Genomic DNA, 18,590 nt, shown 5'->3' with positions numbered 1-18,590 from the left:
GCTCCCGGGGCTGGCAGCACGCGGGCCTCCAGCCTCCTCTCGGGGCCGACGCGCCGGCTCCCACGGCCTCCTGGCGACGGCGGCCCGGGCCGTAGACACCTTGGTGGGGGAGCGCGTCTCTCCCTTTCCGCCATGTGACCAGTTCCCTCCGTATTTCTGCCCCCGTGCACCCTGCTTCGTGTTTTGTCGCAGCGCGCCACCTGTGGGACTCGGCCTGGTTGCCCTGGGCACCCTGCGCCACCAGGAGGGCGAGTCCCGGTCTGCGGTCGGCCCCTGACTCCTGCACGGGTCACCCCAGGGGGCCTGCTGGGGAAAGCGCTGCTGCATCGGTGTCTTGTGTGGTGTCCCCACGATATGCTTGGGGTCGGAGGTCACTTTTGAGTGGTGACATGCCTTTTCCAGGCATACTGGTTTGTGGAAAAACCGTTCTCGTGGGTGTGAATGCCACTGATGGGGTTTGTGGAAATTATGCTTTCTTTCTGTTTCCGTCTGGTACGTTTCTGTTATGGTTATTGTTTGGATAAAGCAGAACGTCGTTTCAGGTAAAGATAGAGCATCAAGAACAGGTTTATTAGGCATGCTCCTTCACAGTTACTGATGAAATACAAGTCGGTGTGCCATACTTACATTAGTAGGGTCGTAATAATAACAAAATGTGTTTTTTTACCAGCTGACTGAATTTACTCTAAAAATGGAAACAGAGTTTGCATCTGTGGCTAACTGCTTATCCCCTGTAGACTCCCGATGTGTCTTTCACAAAGTCGAGTGCAATGCTTTGAGCATAGCTCTTGCTAAGTGAGGTTGTTAAATACACAGAAAAGGCCTTCTTACTCTTGGTGCAAAAAACCCTAGAGGGCTGTGAAATAGGTTTTGCAGAAATTATGCCATAGCTGTTGTGATGGATGCTGTAGAGATAGACTTCCACAGTGGGGGCCCTGGTCCCACGAAGCTGCCCGCCCAGACCGGTGATGCCAGCTTCCCGGGGGGGGGGGGCGGGGGGCCGCTGCTGGGGTCGACCCCCCTCGTTCTGCAGAGGTGCCCGAAGGGCAGTTTTAAATTCGTTGCGCTCAGTTAGTTTTGTGATTTCAGGTACGAGCCAGCAATTGCACTGTTAGGTATTTATCCGAGGGAATCAGGGGTGCTGTTTCGAAGGGGCACATGCACCCCAGTGTTTATAGCAGCGCTGTCGACAATAGTCAGGGCATGGAGAGAGCCCAGTGTCCACTGACAGATGAAGCTGGGGTTTATATATACAGCGGAGCCTTACCCAGCGGTCAGAAGGAATGTGCCGCGTGGATGGAAGGAGAGGCTGTTGTGCGAAGTGAAATGAGTCAGAGAAAGACAAGTGTCCTGTGACCTCACTTGTGGGGAATTTAAGATACAAAGCAGATGCACATACGGGAAGGGAAGCAAAAGCAATGTAAAAACACGGGGAGACAAAGCATAAGAGACGTAACTATGGAGAACAAACAGGGTTACGGGGTGGGGGGGAGGGGGAGGGGCTCCGCAGGGGAGGGGCATTAAGGAATCTACTCTTTTTTTTTTTTAATGTTTTATTTATTTTTGATAACAGAGAGAAACAGAGCATGAGAGGGGGAGGGGCAGAGAGGGAAGGAGACACAGAACCAGAAATAGGCTCCAGGCTCTGAGCTAGCTGTCAGCACAGAACCCGACGTGGGGCTCGAACCCACGAACGTGAGATCTGACCTGAGCCGAAGTCGGAGGCTTAACTGACCGAGCCACCCAGGCGCCCCAGGAATCTACTCTTGAAATCATTGTTGCACTATATATTAACTAACTTAGATACAAATTTAAAAAATGAAGTATTTAAAAAAATTAGAAGATTTTTAAAAGCTAAAAAAGTTACAAAACGAAAAGGGAAGCCACAAATGAGAATAAAATATCTGCAAGTCATATATTTGAAAAAAACCCGTAGTCCAGTGGCCTGTGCCCTGGCACATAGATGACTGGGGCACAGTCCGTCTGTGAGTTGGCAGATGTGACGGGGTGAACCTTTCTCTGGTCCTTGTGATGTTGCTGGTTTGTGGGGGATGGGCGCCTGACGGGGGAGGGGCACCGGCCCTGGCTCCCTCTGTCTTTCCTGACTGACACTCCGCTTCTCTGTGTTGGCACTCTGACTCCATGCTTGCTCCAGTGACGGGGACAGGGGATGGACCTTGAGTAGAGCTTGACACTTAGCAAGTGTTCACATATTGGCTACAAGTGACACTCTTTTTATTGGGGTGTTTGTTAAAGTGATGTGCTAGAGAGAGGCCCCTGGCTGGCCCCAGGACCCCTTGTAATCCTGTTCTGATCTTCTGGCCTTTTCTCTTCCTGGGTTCAGCTTTCTCCTCACATCCTGGAGGAGCCGGTGATTACTAAGGACATCTACGAGGTCGCGGTCTCCCTGATCCAGATGTTCGATGACCTGGACCTGGTGGACAGCGGGTAAGAGCCGCCCCTCTGGGCAGGGTGCTTTGGGCATGGTTTTAAATAGTCTGCTCTTCATTTAGAAACTGGTTAGCGTTTTTTATATTTAGATATAACTTTAGATACTTTCTCCAGTAGTCACTGTGTATTAAAAAAATTTTTTTTTGATGTTTATTACTGAGAGAGAAACAGAGCATGAGTAGGGGAGGGGCAGAGAGAGAGAGAGAGACAGAGAGAGACAGAGAGATACAGAATCAGAAGCAGGCTCCAGGCTCTGAGCTGTCAGCACAGAGCCTGACACGGGGCTTGAACACACAAACCATGAGATCATGACCTGAGCCGAAGCTGGACGCTCAACCGACTGAACCCCCCCAGTCACCCCTTCACTGTGTGTATTTTAAGTTTTTTAATGTTTTTATTTATTTTGAGAGAGAGAGAGAGACAGCATGAGCAGGGATGCGTCCTACAGAGAGAGGGAGACACAGAACCTGAAGACAGGCTCCAGGCTCTGAGCCAGCTGTCAGCACAGAGCCTGATGTGGGGCTCGAACCCACGAACTGTGACATCATGACCTGAGCTGAAGTCAGATGCTCAACTGACTGAGCCCCCCAGGCAGACGTTCACTGTGTATATTTTAAAATAGAGTTGGTACATTGCAGTTTTTTTTTATTGGAAAACCAAGTACAGTTTTAAGACTGACAGTTCTGAAAGCTAGCAGTCACAGCCTAAAGAGAGACTAGTGCCCAGACATGCCGAGTCCTGTCCGTCCTGGTCTGAGGCGGGTGGAAGGGGCCACGCCGGAAGTTGTGGAGGCGTCTCCTCGCCTCGTCAGCTGTGCTGACCGCCCAGAGCCTGAGCTGCTTCGGAGTCTGTGTCTCCTTCTCGCTCTCTGCCCCTCCCCCACTCCGCTCTGTTTCTCTCTGTCTCAATAGTAAATAAAAACATTAAAGAAAATTAATAAAAAGAGAAGATACGCCCCCAGCTCTGAGGCTGCTGGACATCCACTCGCTCGCTTGTGTAGCCGGACTGTTGAAACCTGGAGCATACTTTTCCTTGGGAGTAACTTCAGGTCAGAAGTGGTACTTGGAGTCCGTGGTATACAAAATACCCTTTCTGTGGTCATTTTACTTCACACGAACACAGTTTATATGTTGGCATGACAGTCCCCGAGGGCGGGGAGTCCACGTCCTCGCGGCAGCCAGAACGTGAAGTGTGCACTCACTGGTGGGCTGACCGTCCTCCTGAACGCGACCCGAGGATGAGGGGCGCTCACCGGCCCTGTCTCCCTCCAGCCTGCGGGCAGTTGTGTGTGATTTTAGCTCTGGGTCTGAGTTCCCTCAAATTTTTGTGTGTCTTTCTTCTCTATTTTAAAAGATTGATTTCTGGCTTTGGTTTTGTTTTTTTTAATTTGAGGCAGAGCGCACAAGCAGGGAAGCGGGGAGAGGGAGAGAGGGAGAGAGTCTTAAGCAGGCTCCATGCTCTGCACCGAGCCTGATGCAGGGCTCCATCCATGACCGAGACCCGAGCCGAAATCAAGTCGGACGCTTAACCTACTGAGCTGCCCAGACGCCCTTGCGGATGTTGTTCCCTTTTAGATAGACTTCATGTTTCAGAGCAGTTTTGGGTTCCCAGCAACCCGGAGGAGAAGGTGCACAGCTCCTATGTGCCCGATGTGGCGCGGTGCCTGCCCCTCCCCCCGCTGTCCATGTCCTGCGCTGGAGCCTTGCCGCTGCCGCCGCGGCACGCATGACGGTCCCGGCAAGCGCGTGATGACGCGTGTCCACCGAGCTGGTGCCCCGCCCTGAGGTCCCCCTGCTCTGCCTCTTCCTCCCTCCCTCTCCCGTAACCGCGGCAACCGTGGGTCTTTTTCCCGTCTCCCTGGTGTTGCCTTTTCCAGAATGTCCTGTAGCTGGGATCATACACATGCGCCTTCCCTCCTTGGCTTCTTTCACTTAGCAGTACCCGTTTCAGTTTCTCCCATGTCTTCTCCTGGCCGGTGGCTCATTTCTTCCCAGCGCTGGGCAGCAGTCCCTCGTCTGGGCGGCCCGCGGTGTGTTCACCCGGTCACCTGCTGAAGGACGTCTTGGCGGCTTCCACGTTTGGCGGTTCTGAAAGAAGCTGCTGGAAACATGTACGTGCACGCCTTAATGTGGACATACGTTTTCAGCTCCTTGGGGTAGACACCCAAGTGCCTTCCAGAGCGGCTGCGCTGTTTCCCGTTCCCCACAGCGCTGAGGGGAGGCCCTGCCGCCCCGCGTCCCCGCCAGGCTCTGGGCTCGGCTGCTGTGAGCCGTGTCTTCGGCGTCCTGTCTGTGCCCTGCTCTGTCTCGCTTCATGCTGTGGGGCCTGAGCTCCACGTTGGCAGTATCGAGATCGCAGCCCCTGCTTTCTTTCTGTCTTGGCCTCTAAAGTCTCTATGGTTCCTTTACTGTGTGCTCTTCTGAATGGCTTGTGTTTGGGCACGTCTTGCGCAGGTGTCGGAGTTGGGGTTGGTTTGTGAGCCCTTTGAAAAGCGTTGGCAGACTGGGTTCAGCGTCTGTGTTTGCCTCAGACACGTCACAGGTACTGTGTGGCCTTCTCTCTCTGTAAGGGTCTTTCTTGGTAGTGAGGAAGGATTATAATTCTGTTGTTGTAGTTACCGGATCTTATAGAAGCCCCAGAGACTTCTCCCTTGCATAGGCTTCTGCTACTTGTTATCTTAAGAAAATGTTCATTGATTTCCACCTGTTTGTGAGCTTGGTGGCAAACGGGGAACTTCCTGTTCGCCTCTTCTCTGCTCACCTTCCTTTCCCCCTTCATTTTTAAATGACTTTATCAAGATACAATTTATGTAATGTATGAGTCACCCCTTTATGTTGACAACTTAGTAGCTTTTGGAATATTCACATACATGCCCACCGCTCCCGGGCCCATTTCACAGTATCGTCACCGCCTTAGGAAGAAACCCCGAGTCTTCACGCTCTTGCTCATCCCTCCCTTCACCCCTGGCCCTGAGCAGTCACTAATCAACTTTTTGCCCCTGTAGGTGTCCCTGGTCTCGACTTTCATGTAGGTGGAGTCCTGTAGGATGTGCTCTCTGGTGCCTGGCCTCTCACTGCGGGTTTCACGGCTCATCCAGGCTGCAGCGTGGATCGGCACGTCGTGCCTTGTGCGTCTGGAGCCGTCCTCACCGCGGGGCCCACCACAGCCCCTTCAGCCGCTTGTGTGCTGACGGCAGCGTGGGTGCCCTTTCTCCTTTCAGCTTTTGTGAACGCCGCCGCCGTGAAAGGTCACGTGCAGCACTCGTGTGGACACACGGTTCATCGTCCGTGGGGGTGTCCCTAGGAGGCGAACTGCGGGGCCCACGGAACTGTGTTCAGCCAGGGGAGGGGCCGCCGGGCCGCTTTCCGGAGCAGCGCTTCGTCTCACCTGCCCGCTGGCGGCTCACGGGGCCCGACTTCACCCCGTCCCTGCCGGCGCCGGCGCCGGGGGCCCCTGATCCGGGCCGTCCTAGTGTGTGCGGCGGGACCCGCCGTGGTTTTGGCCGACTTCTTCCTGGAGACTGAGGCTGCGGAGCCTCGCGTTATGGACTTCTCGGCCATTTGTGTGTCGTCCTGAAAGGCGTGTTTCTATTTAGAGGCATAATCCTTTGTTCGAATTTAATTGGATTGTTTTTATTATTATTAATCATAAGAGTTCTTTGTACATTTTAGATACAAGCCCTTCACCGAATATATGATTTGCAAATATTTTCTCACATTTCTCATCTGAAGGTCGTCTTTTTACTTTCTTTCTGGTGGTTTTTGAAGCAGAAAAGTTTTTTATTTTGGTAAAATCTGATTTGCCTGGTTTTTCTTTTCTTGCCCATGCTTTTGGTGTTATTGCTAAGAATCCATTGCCAAGTTCAGGCTCCTCAAGATTTACCCCTGCGTTTTCTTCCAAGAGTGTTACAGTTTTGGTTTTTTCATCTAGGTCTTGGGTCTCTGAGTTGAGTCGTACGTGCCGTGAGGCGAGGGGCCGGCCCTGTTCGTGAGCGCGCGGGCCTCGTGTCCCGGGGCTGTGGGTTCAAAGATTCTCTGTCCCCCTCGTGTGCCGGCACCTTCTTGACAGTGAGTCAGCCGTGGACGGACGGACGGACGGACGGGTTTGTTTCCGGACTCTCAGTCCTGTTCCGTCGTCTCCGTGTCTGTCTTTGGGCCAGCACCACACCACCTTGATCACCACTGTTTTGAAGTAATTTTGAAATTAGAAGTCTTCCTAATTCCATTCTCAGTGGTGACGGTTTTGGCTGTTCCGAGTCCGTTGTGCCCCTGTGCGCGTGTTAGAATCAGCTCGTCAGTCCCTCCGAAGGCGCCGGGGCTCTGGCCGGGGGTGTGCGGAGTCGGGGGCTCCGAGGGGTATTACCGTCTTAACTGCACCAGAGTCTTCCAAGGTGACATGTTTTTCTGTTTCCTTAGATTCTTAACGATCATTTTCAGTAGTGCTCGGTAATGTCAAAGTGTAAGTTTTGCACTTATCTTGTTAAATATATTCCCATGTTTTATTCTTTCTCATGTTATTGTGAATAAAATTATTTCCTTAATTTCATTTTTGGATAGTTCATTGCAAGTGTATCTAAATAACAATTGATTTTTGTATACTGATCTTTTATCCTGCAACTTTGCTGAAGTCATTTATTAGTTATGGTAGGATTACGTTTTAAGTGATTTAATGCTCATTCATTTTTGAGAGAGAAAAAGAGACAGAGCATGAGCAGGGGAGGGGCAGAGAGAGAGGGAGACACAGTCCAGAGCAGACTCCAGGCTCCTAGCTGTCAGCACAGAGCTCGATGCGGGCCCTGAACTCACGCATGAGCTGAGCCGAAGCTCGATGCTTCACTGACTGCGCCACCCAGGCACCCCCAGATTTTTTTCTTGGGTGAGTGTCCGTGGTTTGTGTCTTGTTAGGACCGTGTCCGCCTCCTGTCAGCTGCCTGCTTTGTGGGCATGCAGTCGTCGGTAGTGTTCCTCTGCAGTCCTTTCTGCTTCTGTGAAGTTGGCAGTGATGTCCTTGCTTTCATTTTTAGAACAATGTTTACTTATTTTGCGAGACAGCAAGTGCATGTGTGGACTGGGGAGGGGCAGAGAGAGAAGGAGACAGAGAATCCCAGGCAGGTCCCACACGGTCAGCACAGATCCCGACGCAGGGCTTGGACCCACGACCGTGAGATCACAGCCGAGCCAAAGAGTCAGACACTCGACTGACTGAATCACCCAGGCTCCCCTTTCACGTTTCATTCTAGTATTTTGAATATTCTCTCTTTTTCTCTTGGTTAAAAGCTAAAGATTTGTCCATTTCATTGATCTTTTCAAAGACCTGGGTTTGAGTTTTGTTGAATTTTTTGTTGTTTACTTTATCTTACTAGTCTTCAGTCTAGCCTTTATTTATTTTTTAATGTTTTTATTTATTTTTGGAGAGAGAGAGACCGCATGAGCAGGGGAGGGTCAGAGAGAAGAGGCACAGGATCTGAAGACAGGCTGCAGGCTCTGAGCTGTCGGTCAGCACAGAGCCTGACGAGGGGCTTGAACCCACAAACCGCGAGATCATGACGCCAGCTGAAGTCGGACGCTTAACCAGCTGAGCCATCCAGGCGCCCCAGTCTAGCCTTTATGAGTCCTTGGAGAGCCGATCAGCGACAGTCCAAGCCTCGCCCGAGACCGGCACCTGCGGAGGGGAGGGTGCTGGGCTATCACTGCGACACTCGGTCTCCGGCCGTCTCCTCCTGACGGTGTCTTGCTGCTGAGCGCCGGCTGGCTCTCCAGCTGGAGCGTGAGCTCCACGAAGAGCAGGGGCCTCGTTTGTGCCGTGACGGCGCCGGCGCCCGCACAGGGAGAGCGCACGGTGTGCGGCGAGCCATCGTTCCGATTTCACACCGAGGGCGTATTTCGCAGGAGTGGGAAGGCAAGCTGCCGGTTTGAGTCTAAGTTTACTTGGGGGTATTTTACAAGTGTTGTATTTTGAGATTCTGGATTACAATAACTAAACTCAAGGGAAAGTTTGGCAGATGAGTTTTATGGGAGTCAGGAGGCTTGGGGTCCCCCCAGTGACCGTGGGGCCATGTCCTGGGGCCTCTGTCTTATGCACAAGAAGGAACATACTAGAGCCTTTTATGGCCAGAAGCTGGGCTGTGGGGCTCTGGACCCGCGATGGCCGCTTTTCCCTGGATTAACGTTTGCGCTCACATTTGTAACAGGAGCAAGAGCAGGCCGGGTACCCAGTTTGTGCTGGATCGGAGCAGCGTGTTGGTGTTTCTGCCAGGTGAGTGCCACGCTTGGGACCTGGGATTATAGTGCCCTGGTTGGAGGCTGTGTCTGTGTGAGGCCCGTTTTGTGAAAAATGGTATTTGCTGAGTGTGTTTAGTCTTTTTAGATCCTGAGAACAGGAACAGATGTGGTTTTCAGTTTGACCTCTTGCTGTAGCCTTTGTCCCGCTGACGCGATCGCGGAGACTGTGCTGCCTTTGTAGGCTTTCATCTTTTTTTTTTGTTTAATGATTTTTACTTTTGAGAGAGAGCAAGAGAGAAAGCCAGAGTGTGAGCCGGGGAGGAGCAGAGAGAGAGGGAGACACAGAATCCGAAGCAGCTCCATTAACTGACAGTGGGGTGGACTTGCAGTCACCCCGATAGATGGTCCCCAAAGGCTGCCGCGCGTGTGATAGCGCACCACGGACAAGCCGCAGGGGCGCTAGCTCAGGAGCCCCCACGTGAGATCAGTGCCTTGTAGCTGTCAGACACTGTCTGCAGAAAACACTCATAAACGGTATTTTGCAGTTTACTTGGTCTTCTTCCTGTTACGTGTTTATGCGAACGCAGGCTCGATAAGAGGTTTATTCGCTCATGACCTTCGGGGGCGGTTCCGTGTCCGCGCTCTCGGGCTGGCGTAGCGGGGCGCTCCGGGGCGTCCGGCTGGGGACAGCGGGACTTGCTTCTCTCGCCGCCCCGGGGCCAGGAGCTCCAGGCCGAGGCGGCGGCAGGGCCTTGCTTCCTCTGGGGCTCCGGGTGGAACCTTCCCTTGCCTCTGCTTCCGGCGGCCGCCGGCCACCTGTCCGTGGCGGTCCGTGGCTTCCCTCCTGCCTCTGCCTCCCTCGTTAACGTGGCGCTCTCTCCGTGTGTCTGTCCCTCTCCTTTCTTCTCACGGGGACCGTCCCCTCTGGTCTGACCTCACCTGAGCTCCTTACGTCGGCAGTGATGCTGTTTGCAGACAGAACCACGTGCTGAGGGGCCGCGGCGAGGACCCGGCGCCTCTTTGGGGACACGGGGCTCCCAGTTCGGGTTGGGACAGAAGCATGTGGACGTTTTATGTATCCATAGCCCTTTTTTGGCCTAATGAAAAAAATTTAGCATATCTGTGTGATTAAGACTTTTTGAATACTATCTTCTGGTTGTAAAATGTTACAAGTTCACCACAGAACGTTTGGAAATAAAAAATGTAATTATTCAGATGCCTCACTTGCAGGCAGGCACTGTTGGGGATGAAAAACTGAAGAATGTGTTTTTTTTTGTCATATTTTTGAGTTATTAGTGGTTAATCTCATTGTACATTTTTATTTGTAATTGAGATGTGTTTGGGCAAACAGGACAACAGAGTCAAAATGAACTGGTAAGGCCTTTTCTGGAAGACGATGTCATCTAATTTTAAGGTTTTTTTGTTTTTTATTTTTTAGCAAAAAATACATTTTTTCCCCCTGCACTTTTTTTCTTCCAGGTTTGGGTGAAATAAACTGTATGCATGAACTTCTCACAAACATGGTTCACAAAAGGTATGTTTCACACGGTGTGGCTCTGTTTTTACTGGTACGTTATTGTTTTTGCCCCAAATGATTCCGAGTGTCTCTGTGAACAGTTACTCACTTGTGTGTGTTCTCACATTCGTCTGTTGTTTATGGACATTTTGTTTCGGTAATCTGTTCCCTAGGTTACAGGTGTATCCACTCCATTCAAGTGTGACTTTAGAGGAACAGAATAATGTGTTTCTGAGTCCCGTTCCTGGGTACAGGAAGGTAGGCACCTGGGGGGCGAGTTGCAAGCGCTTCAGGAGCATTTTCCGCAGACTCTTTTCCACGGGAGGGGGCGGGCGTCTCGCCCATGGGGTGACGGGCCCTGGTGTGGGGACTCGCCCGGACGCATGCTCGCCTGACGAGCCACGGCTGTGGCTTCATTTTCATCTTGTATTTTGTAAGTCGGTGGCTGACACTTTTTTATGTCCTCGACTTGACGGCATCATTGCTGGTGGGTTTTGGTGCCTTTGCTTGCTGGCGTTCCCGGGCCTGGCAGCCCTGCTCTGCGGCCTTGGACGGAACCTGTGTCCTCAGTCCTGGCGAGGGAGGGCTTCTGTGCCTCGGGCGGTGTGCGAAGCGGCGGAGTGTCTTGGCACAGCCCTCCTGGCGCTGCTGGAAGTGGCCGGGGGCCCGGGTGCACAGCCCGGCCCCCCGCTGCCCTGCGAGCGTGTGGTGCCCAGGGCAGCTGCCGGCTCGGCCCTTCCTCTGGGCGTCGGCTGGCATGTGCCTTCGCCCCGTGCTCACCCCAAGGCCCTGGAAGCGGCACGCCCGGGTCTGGGACAGCTGTCTTTGTCTGGCTTCTCGCCTGATGCCTTTAAGCACCTGCCCTGCTGTGGGCTTTGCGGTCCCCGAGAGGGACGGTGCCAGGAAGAGGGGTAGCCGTTACGGTCATGCCTGTGCTCCGGGTCCCTGTCACCTGTCGTTCTGTGACTGTCAGTCCATCGCATTTGCGAGGCTGCACTTCTCCTGTTTGAAGGCAGAGCTCTTTGTTAGGAAGGTGGACCAGAGCTGTGTACATCAGGACTTGAGTGACAGTAGTGTCACAGTGTCCGGGTGCGAGCCCTGTGGGGCTGCAGGTACTGGTTGTGGGACACACACTTTGTACTCGGAGCGGTTGTGAGCACTTTACACCTGTTAACTCCTGCGACCTTCACTGTGGCCCCGGGGGTGGGGCTCATTGTCTGTGTCCACACTGCATCTCTGAGGACAGGGGGTAAGTAGTTGGCTCAGGGCCCCAGCCTGGTGTGGGGCAGAGCTGCGAGCACGCAAGTTTGGCTGCTGAGCCCCCCCCCCCCCCGCCCCGGGTCGACTCCCCCCACCTGCCTCCCAGACACTCGATCAGTTGTGTTTTATGTAAAATAGGAAAACTGTTAATGTAAAATTTTGAATCCAGTATTTACGTTAAGAATCTTAAATAATTTTTGAGCTTGAGTCTTTTTTTTAAACTTTGCCCAGTGTTTGGAGTATACAGTCAGATGCTTTTTTTTTTTTTTTTTTTGATTGATTGGTAGATCATTCTGTCCACCAACATTGCAGAGAGCTCCGTCACGGTTCCGGATGTCAAGTACGGTAAGACACTGGTCTGTTTTCCTCCCGACACAACCTGCGGTATTTCTAGGTCTGTCTCCCCTGCAGGAACTGCCGCTTCTCCTCCTCCCCGACGCCTGTGTTGTGTTGTCGCAGGAGAGAATTTAGAGAAGTCGGTTCATAGTTTCTTTTTGCTTGTAGTTCACCATTTCCTCCTCCGGGGGCGCTTTGCGGGCCCTAGTGGACCGTGGGGCCTGGGGCTGCCCCGGGGGGAGTCCTGTGCCCCCCCCCCCCCCCCGGCGGAAGGGGCACCGGGCAGGAGCACGGGGAGGCTGCGCGGGGCGCTCTGCGTGCACGTCCCTGAGACATTGTCTGATGGCTCTATTAGTGAGGTTTCTAAATGCATTAACTCATGGTTTGAAGCCTCACGTGTGCAGGCACTGCTCTGGATGCTGGGACAGCAGCGACGAGCCCGCAGAAGCCCTGTCTCGTGGCAACTTGTGCTGCTGGGCAAGCCAGGCAGGAGCACGCGTCATTTCAGGCAGAGCTCAGAGCCCCGAGTAGGAAGGTGCATCGGAGGGTTCCGGTCATGGGGGAAGTGATCTCTCAGGGGGACGAGGGAGCACCTCGCTGCGGGAGCAGTGTTTGGACGAGACTTGAATCGAGTGAGGAATGAGCTGTGGGAGAAGTGGTTCAGGCTTAAGGACCAGATTTGAGGGGCAGCGGGGACGGCGTGGCTGGACAGATAAACACGTACACGTGGGACTTGCCTCCAGGCCAGGGATTGTTCTAGGTGCTGGGGAAGTAGTCACCAGGAGGAAGTCTTTGTTCTCACGACATCTTCAGGGGTGGGGGATAGAGACAGGCGATAAGTAAGACAAGAGCGCATAGCAGGGGAAGGGACGGTGCGTGCGAGGGGACGGCGTGGGGGGGTGGGGGAGGGCAGCAGACGCTGTCGGTGGGACTGTGGGGGGGGGCGAGGGGGGAAGAGTGTAGGAGGAACCGAGGGTCACAGTCTGTAAAGCAAGTGCAGGAAACGGAGGCTGGGAGCTGGCTCAGGTGAGGGGGGAGGTCAAGCAGGTCAGGCGGTCCAGGTCACGCAGAGCCTTCTGGGGCGTTTTGCTGGAGGTCAGGAAGATCGTGAAGTCAGCACGTCCTGCTGTCGGGGAGCAGAGAAATGGGGAGGCTGCTGAAGGGTAGCCAGACCCAAATGAACACCTTTCTGGGACGGACGGGAGACCCAGTGGCCGGGTGGCGGGAACGGGGCAGGGGGCCATGCGGGGAGAGAGGCTGCGGCCTCGTCCTCGTGCGGGGACACGATGGGGCACCGCATGGGTGCTGGGCCTCCTTGTGCCCGTGGGCACCTTGCCCTGGCTCCCAGGGAAGGGCCGAGTGTGAGGACGGGTGGCCGGGGGTGCTCACAGGCCCTGTGCCGCCTCTGCCTCCCCGGTGAGCTAGAGGCACAGCCGCCAGTGTAGACTGAAAATGACGGGGGCGGGGAGGAGGCCGTGGAGCTTTGAGGAGACCCTAAGGGCGGACGGGTTGATCGACCACGGCCAGCTGACCCGAGGGCCACTCAGGTCTAGCGGCCTGCAAAGGAAACAGGGCAGTCACCCTGCCGGGTCTGTCCTTCCCTGGCCCCGGGGCCGCACAGTGGAGGTGGCAGTGTGGCCCCTGGGCTGCGGGTGGGGTGCCCAGCAGAGCAGGGCTGTGGGGCGCAGGGGGAGGTGAGGAGGTGGGTGGAAGGAGATCTAGCAGGTCGGCAGACAGACTGCGGGCCGTTGGCGGGGTAAGGATCGCCGGGTGGGCCTGGAGGCGGGTCAGAGAAGGGCGCGTGCTGTCACTGTGGTGCTGGTGTCAGTGGGGCTGATGGAGGGGGGGAGCATGGCGATCGGAGGAGAGGGTTCACGGAACCAGGAGTCTGATGCCACCGACATGGCTTCCTGCGCCTGGAAGTCACCAGAATTCGGGTGGGAGCAGTGGAGGAGGGTGTGAGGACTGGGGAGCCAGCATGGGTGGGGGGTGAACCGAACGAGGCGCAGGGTGCCCAGGAGGGCAGTGGCGGTGAGGGCTGGCTGCGTGTGGGAGGGCTGGCGAGGGGCAGCGAGGGCACGGCACCTGGTGGGAGGCAGGCCCGCTCCCCAATCAGGACGGGGAGGAGCAGTCCAGAGAAGGGTCTGGGGGGCTTCCGGCAGCCGGCCTTCGCCGGTGGGGGCGCTGCAGCAGGGGGAGACGAGGCAGCGGGCCCCTCCCCACCCAGGACGGGGCCCCCCCAGCCCCGCGCCGTGCCCTCTGATGCTCTGGGGTGCGGTCCCGATGGGCTCTGTTTACGGCTTGTTGGGCCCTCGGGGCTTCTGCTCTTTGTGCCCGAGGGCTCCCGGTCCTTAGGAGAAAGAGTGACCACAGCCTCTGTCCTGGGCGGTCAGTAGCAGCTGGTGCGTTTCCAGAGGCTTCTGTGGTGTGCGCGGACTCTGAAGGCTGCGTGATTCATGCTGTTTGGTCAGTACGCATTGTGATTATTGCAGTTATTTCTTGGTAGCGTGGTGTTTACATTCCTTTTTTTAATGACAGTTATAGATTTTTGCTTGACTAGAACTCTGGTTTGTGACGAAGATACGAATTACCAGAGTCTGCGATTGAGCTGGGCCTCCAAAACCAGCTGTGACCAGAGAAAAGGTAAGGGCCGCGCTCCGGCGCCGGCGTGAGCTGGTGGCACGTTCGGATGTTTTAAAACGTTGTGGGTTTTGTGTTTTCACGCTTGGGCAGATACTTTCTTTACTGAAACCAGTTGTAAGTGTTAAGCAGCAGTAATCATATGACCAGACTCTTCATTTAAACACGTGGTTCTCTTCGTCCAGAGAGTTAGGGGACAGTCTTTTACGTGACGGACAGGCCGCTGATAATTTCAATGCTGTCATTTTTTGCAGTGAATTTTATTTTTTAAATTATCTTTACTTTTTAATGTTTATTTATTTTGAGAGAGAGAGACAGAGTGTGAACAGGGGAGGGGCAGAGAGGGAGGGAGGCACAGAATGCAAAGCAGCTCCAGGCTCCTCACTGTCAGCCCAGAGCCTGACTTGGGGCTCGGACCCACAGACTGTGAGATCGTGACCAGAGGCAGAACCGAGTTGGCCGCTCGCCCGACCGAGCCGCCCGGGCGGCCCGGTCGCTCTTCTGGCCGGGCTCCACCGCACCGCTCGCCGCGGGAGGGTGTTCGGGCGTCTGTCACAGACGGAGCCGCTCGCCGTGTTGGTGTGCCGGTTTTGTGTGGCTGTGCGTCTTCTTTCCTCCGGGATGAGAGCCCCGGACTGCCGTTTCGGGGGGACGCGGTGAGCGCGTGCTTGCTTTCATAAGAAGCTGCGTCCGACTGTTTCCGTGGTGGCTGCATGGCGGCCCAGCGGTGCGTCGGACTCAGTTTCCCCACGTTTGGTGTTAGTGGCCGTTTCTATTGTCGCCATTCTGAAGGCACGCGGTGGTCTCCCCTTGTGATGTTAATGTGCGATTCCCCAGCCCCCCTTCCGTGCTGCCCTGCCTCCCGGGGCCTCCAGGGAAGCGTCTGTTCCCGCCTCCAGCCTGTTTGGCGCTGACGGCCGAGGCCGGGGGCTCTCCGTGGGCCCTCGAAGCCAGTCCTCCGGGAGACGCTGGCTGTGGTCTGCGCACGTCTCTGCCCCTTTGTCCTGTGCTGTGTCTCCCCGTCCTCTGCTCAGGGTCTGTCAGAGGGGAGGGTCTTCAGCTTGCCTGAGGTCTGCCTCCGACGGGTTGTGCTTGGTGTCTTGTGTGCGAACGCTTCCCCTGTCCTGTGTCCCCAGGGGGTTTCTCCTGTGGTTTCTCCTCTGGGTTCTCAGCTGTGTGTTCCGTGTTTATGGCTGTGACCTATCTGAATTAACTTAAAAAAATTTTTTTTAATCTTTATTTGAGAGAAAAAGCATGAGCAGGGGAGGGGGCAGGGAGAGAGAGACCCAGAATCTGAAGCAGGTTCCAGGCTTTAAGCTGTCAGCAAGGGCCCAACATAGGGCTCGAACCCATGAACTGTGAGATCATGACCTGAGCCGAAATCAAGAGTCAGATGTTTAAACAACTGAGTCACCCAGGCGCCCCAGGACTGCCCTATTTTTTAAAGCTGGGTCTTTATTAAGAACATCCCTCCCCCGCCCCCACCCGGGAGATTTTATGATGTTTTGGGAGAAAGGAGGTCTGCTGCACAGGCAGCCCAGTCACGAGAGGAGAGGCACGCACGTGGCGGTGGTGGGGGCCTGGCCCGGCTCCGAGCCGCGTGCGTCCGACCCCCCTGTCCTGGCGGTGGCCTTCTCGGGGGCATCGGCGCCGGTGGCCACCGCGGAAAGCCCCAGGTGTGACAGCCTTCAAGTGTCTCTTTGCTCGGCCACGTCACTGGGGGGGCCTCACCCACTCCCGCCAACTTTCTACTTGTGTTTTTATTAGTATGAGCTTTACATTTGCAGACAATTTCTTGTACTTAAAGTGTTTTGATAATCGTTGCATATTGGGGCCAACGCTGTTTTCTTTACAAATAACACATTGGATCCACGCGGCCGATCACTGAGGAGAACTCAGCGCTGATCTCCGGCACGAGAGCTCTTTGGTCACCAGCTTACCCTAAAGTCTTCACTGACCGCGTCTCGCAGAAGAGAACAAGGGTTTTTCTTAGTATTTAATGGTGGTTCTTACGTACTGTTCATGCTCGTGTGAAAGTGGTTCATGCCAGATGGCGTCTGGATGTTTCTCCTCCGCAGGCCGAGCGGGAAGAGTGTCTAAAGGGTACTGCTATAGACTGATCCGCAGGGACTTCTGGGACGGCGCCATCCCCGACCACGCTGTCCCCGAGATGTTGGTAATACTCTCTGGTCACTTCCAACGTTTGCTTTTCATGGACAGAGTTGTAGCGAATGGTCTGAGGAATACAGCGTTAGGTGTTAGCGCTCTGCTTCCAGGAAGATCAGTGTCGGGCCAGAGTGGCCTTGGCTCCCGGTGCTGGCTCGCCCTTACCGAGCGCCCGGCGTCCTGCTGGGGCTTCGGGCACCCTGCGCGCCCAGTGAGAGAGGGGCTCCCGCCGCTGGCTCCCTCTGTGTCCTCGCGTCTTCCTTCTCTTTCTCTTCCTTCTTTCTCCCCCTTTCCCTCTCCCCCTCCTCCCCCTCCCCATCTCTCTTCCTCTCCACCCCTTCCCCCATCTGTCTCCCCTCTTCTCCCTCCCCATCTGTCTCTTCCCCCTCCCGTCTCTCTCCCTCCTCTCCCTGCCCCACCTCTCTCCCTCCCTCGCCTGCACATACCTGTCCCTCCTGCTCTTTCTCCTTCTCTCACCCTTTGTCTCTCTCCATCTTGTGTTTTTCTTTCTTTTTCTCTCCTCCCCTCTTCTGCCTCAGTCTCTGAAGTGCTAGTCGTGTGTAGTTAGGCTAGGTAAATTGATCTAATTATTTTGTTTCTAAATTTTTTACTCTCTTCAGCGTTGTCCGTTAGGAAGCACGATACTGAAAGTGAAGTTACTGGACATGGGAGAACCAAGAGCCTTGCTGGCAACGGCCCTCTCTCCGCCTAGTCTGAGTGACATTGAGCGCACCGTCCTTCTGCTCAAGGAGGTAGGCCTGCTCGGTGTTCGCCAGCGCCGGGAGAGCTACGGTTCTGTTGGGTGCGTTTTAGACGTTTTGTAACAGGGATATCTTTCAAGAATTTTGATTGTCACAAATCAGCACTTGCTTTAAAAAGCACATGTAACGCGTCGGCGTCGATACCGGACTCCATGCCTGTTGTTTACCCCAGTTTGGTGAGTTACCTCGCTGGGACTCTTACGTTGGCCTGGCTCCCCCTCCCCGTGCCCGGCCGGCCCTCCCGCTGGCCGCTGGCCGAAGCTGGTGCGGGAGAGGGGCGCGCACGGCGCCTGAGGACTCTGGGCGGCATCCGTAAACGCTCCTCTCTGCAGCCGTGGGGGCGGCGAACCCCAGCGCGGGTTGGGTGCTCCGTCCTCGGGGGCGCTGGGGCGGCTCCACCTGACCGTGTCTGCCTGCTGGTGCCCGCCAGCTCCGTCGCTCTTCCCCTGCCGGCTGTCGCCTCTCATGTTCCCCTCGGGGTCGTGGCTCCTGCCGCCTGCGCCCCGGCCTTGGCCCGAGCACCACTTCTTGGGGCTGTAGACGGTCTTGTGGCCCTTAAAGCTGGGGGCGCTCTGGCGTTGTACCTTTGTTCTGACATCTTCTCTGAAGCACTTGGTCAGGGCAAGGACGTTCTCTGGCACAGACAGTTGAACACGTTGCGTTGTGTGTGACGTGGTAGTGAGGCCTTTGGTTTAGTGTCGTGCGTGCTTTACGTGGGGTGTCTTGAGCCTTACCTCCCAGCGCCATGGTTCCTAAAAAATAAGAAAATGTGTTGTAAGTTCCAAAAAGCAAATGAAAAGGATTTTCTTGGTAGCATCAAATTTTCGTAAGTCAGCTTAGATGTCTTTTAGAATCTTACCTATATTTGGTCTTCACTTCCTGTTTAGACTCCTGCCTTCTGGGAGAAGGGCCTGACTGAGTGCAGGCTTGGTGACGGCACCGACTTCTCTCCTCAGGTCGGAGCACTTGCAGTGAGCGCGCAGGGGGAGGCCGAGGGCCCCCATGACGGCGAGCTGACCTTCTTAGGGAGGGTTTTGGCCCAGCTTCCCGTGAGTCACCAGCTCGGCAAACTCGTAGTCCTGGGGCACGTGTTTGGGTGTCTGGACGAGTGTCTCATCATAGGTGAGCGTAGGCACAGGGGGTCTGGGGGCTGTGGGCGCAGCGGAGTCACGGAGGGGGCTGTGGGTGCAGGGGGGCCTGGGCGGGAGCTGTGGGCACAGGGGGGTCCTCAGGGGCTGC

The 18,590-nt window shown here is 55.1% G+C and overlaps 1 protein-coding gene across 1 annotated transcript in view; it reads left to right on the top strand.

Annotated features, from left to right (window-relative positions):
• The window catches only part of TDRD9 (tudor domain containing 9), a 93,407-nt gene that overhangs the window by 36,757 nt on the left and 38,060 nt on the right, over window positions 1-18,590 (top strand). The window contains exons 9-17 of the mRNA XM_029950794.1: window positions 2,345-2,448; window positions 8,642-8,706; window positions 10,152-10,206; window positions 10,362-10,446; window positions 11,736-11,793; window positions 14,323-14,427; window positions 16,503-16,600; window positions 17,211-17,342; window positions 18,308-18,473. Of these exons, the coding sequence (XP_029806654.1) occupies window positions 2,345-2,448; window positions 8,642-8,706; window positions 10,152-10,206; window positions 10,362-10,446; window positions 11,736-11,793; window positions 14,323-14,427; window positions 16,503-16,600; window positions 17,211-17,342; window positions 18,308-18,473 (868 nt within the window). The remainder of the gene's footprint in view (window positions 1-2,344; window positions 2,449-8,641; window positions 8,707-10,151; window positions 10,207-10,361; window positions 10,447-11,735; window positions 11,794-14,322; window positions 14,428-16,502; window positions 16,601-17,210; window positions 17,343-18,307; window positions 18,474-18,590) is intronic.

This window comes from Suricata suricatta, chromosome 9, assembly GCF_006229205.1.
Source record: "Suricata suricatta isolate VVHF042 chromosome 9, meerkat_22Aug2017_6uvM2_HiC, whole genome shotgun sequence".
NCBI classification, from domain to species: domain Eukaryota; kingdom Metazoa; phylum Chordata; class Mammalia; order Carnivora; family Herpestidae; genus Suricata; species Suricata suricatta.
This window is presented reverse-complemented; position numbering and strand designations above follow the sequence as displayed.